Source organism: Propithecus coquereli, unplaced genomic scaffold (assembly GCF_000956105.1).
Source record: "Propithecus coquereli isolate 6110/MARCELLA unplaced genomic scaffold, Pcoq_1.0 Scaffold27, whole genome shotgun sequence".
NCBI lineage: Eukaryota > Metazoa > Chordata > Mammalia > Primates > Indriidae > Propithecus > Propithecus coquereli.
In genome coordinates, this window is record NW_012148285.1 from 12,133,738 (window position 1) to 12,136,088 (window position 2,351).

Sequence of the window (2,351 nt, forward strand, 5' to 3'; positions counted from 1 at the left end):
TCACCTTGTACTTTCCTGTCCCAGACCTGGAGTAAGTCAATTCTCCACAGCCCCAAGCAGTGGGGCTTTTCTTAACGTGGCCCTCCCTCTAGACAAGGGGCTCTCTGCTGATATGAATGGCTGTCCTGAATGCTGGCTGACTCCAGGGCAGCTTTTAAAAGTTGTTTTTAGATATGACCAAATTATAATATAGCATAATCTCCCTTTCTCTTGGAACAGACTGCTTTAAAATTGTTACACTGTATGAAGTTTTCAACTAACTGGGTCCCTAGCAGTCAAGGTCTTAACTAAATATTCTTCAACAAAAATTCTAATGCATATCAGTTTTCATGTGAAGTCTTGATAAGCCACAAGGGTATGGTCCATCTCTTCTACACGCTTTACTCATTCAATGGTATTTATTTACTATGCACCAGACACCATGCACGACCATGCACTGTTTCTAATCACACCTAGAGAAATGTCAGGTAGTCAGTGGCTGCCCAGTAAATTGTAATGATGAACCATTTTAATGAGCAAATGGTGAAAAATTCTTAAACTAGCAAAATATAACAACTCTAAAATTCTTACAAGAATATGTAACTAATTGCCTTATACCAAGTGCAGTTGGACATCAATCTCAGGTGGATAATACCAGAACATCATGTTGTTAAATAAAAATCTTAATTGGGTCAAGATTTACTTTACAGAAAGTGATTCTAAGCTGCATTCTGCACTTCAGGGGGGGAAAAAACCTGTCATAAAGGACACTGAGTCAGCTGACAAAACTGGAGTATGAATTATGGAGTATCTGACATAATTTAACTTCCTTGACATTGACAACGGAACTATGGTTAAGTAGGAGAATGTCCCTGTTCTTCGGAAATACTCACTGAACTCTTCAGAAGCAAAGATGTGGCACGATGGATGCAACTATTCTCAAGCGATTCAGAGCAAAATTTACATATATACATGTATATGTCACACATGGGTGTGCACACACACACAATGATAATGATAAACCAAATGCGGCAAAATGTTAATAGGTAGTGAATCAGGGTATTATGGGAGTTCTTTGAGCTATTCTTTCAACTTTCCAATAAGCTTAAATTTATTTCCAAACAAAAAGTTAATTTAACTGAAAAACACGGACACCTTACTTACTGGTGCCAATGATGCTGCTCCTTCTTCAGTATTTACCATGTGCTAAGCAACGGTGTCCGGGCTTCCCATATACATCTCATTCAATCCTTACAACAACTCTGAGGACAGGACTATTATTATCCCCATTTTACAGGTGAGAAAACTGAAGCACGACAAAGTTAAGTAACTGATCAAAGGGCACCGTGGCTAGGATATAGCAGAGCTATGATTCAAACACAGGATTATCTGACTTTCAGCCTGACCCATGTAACACGAGTGTTTAATTCAGCAGAACAAAATCCCTAACAGTGTTGAAATGAGAAATGCAAACCTGTTACCTGAGGGTAGGACTCTTCAAATGCACGATCTGGAGTCATGTGCTTGATGACATCAGCCAAAACCGTATTCACCTCTCGTTTCTAAGTGGGGAAAAGACATCAAACCTGGATCAGACACTAAAAGGCAATCGGTGACCATTTTCCTCAGGGAAAGAAGTAACATATTCAGAATATATCTCACATCTTCCAGGCAAAGGTTTCAAACATTCTGCTGAAAATAACAGAAGGGGAGAAATCCCACGCATATCACCTGGGCTGGTACCACAGCCCTGCACTATGTCAGGACTAAACACTGTTCTCCAAGGTCCTGGGGCTTTACCTCGAGCCTGCTCGCCCTGAGTGGTGATGGAATCCACCGTGCCACTTCCTGCCTGCCCAGCCCAGGTCCCGCCCTGAGGCGCCCGTGGGGAGCACAGTGAGGCATTGTGGGAGGAGGATACCTCGCCCCTTACAAGGTATCTGACCAATTCCTCACCGTTCACTTCTGTCACCTATATCAGGGGTCAGCCTACTATAGCCCAATCCAGCCAGGGCCTGTTTGTATATGGCCCACTAGCTAGGAATGGTTTTCAAGTCTCTAGAGCTAACTGCCCATTTATGGCAAATACTACAGGCAGGAGAACACGTTAAACACCATCACAAGGATGCAATCGGCAAAACCAGGTCTTGGAAACTTGAGAAAAGACCCAATTTCTTCAACAAACAAATTACAGGAGGGAGAAAAAAAGGAGAAGGGGGGAAGGAGAGAGATTGAGAGAGAACTTACAGATCAAAAGTACCCTAAGAAGCGTATTGCAATGTATGTACCTTTTTTTAATCCTGATTTGAACTAAAAGAATTAAGAGACAATTGGGGAAACTGGAATATTGACTGATATTTAATGATGTTAAA

The 2,351-nt window shown here is 41.5% G+C and overlaps 1 protein-coding gene across 1 annotated transcript in view; it reads right to left on the reverse strand.

The window, feature by feature from the left end:
- LOC105812987 (chromosome unknown open reading frame, human C16orf62) overlaps positions 1-2,351 on the reverse strand; it is a 136,022-nt gene that overhangs the window by 50,954 nt on the left and 82,717 nt on the right. Inside the window, exon 23 of the mRNA XM_012647550.1 lies at positions 1,461-1,541. Within this exon, the coding sequence (XP_012503004.1) occupies positions 1,461-1,541 (81 nt within the window). The remainder of the gene's footprint in view (positions 1-1,460; positions 1,542-2,351) is intronic.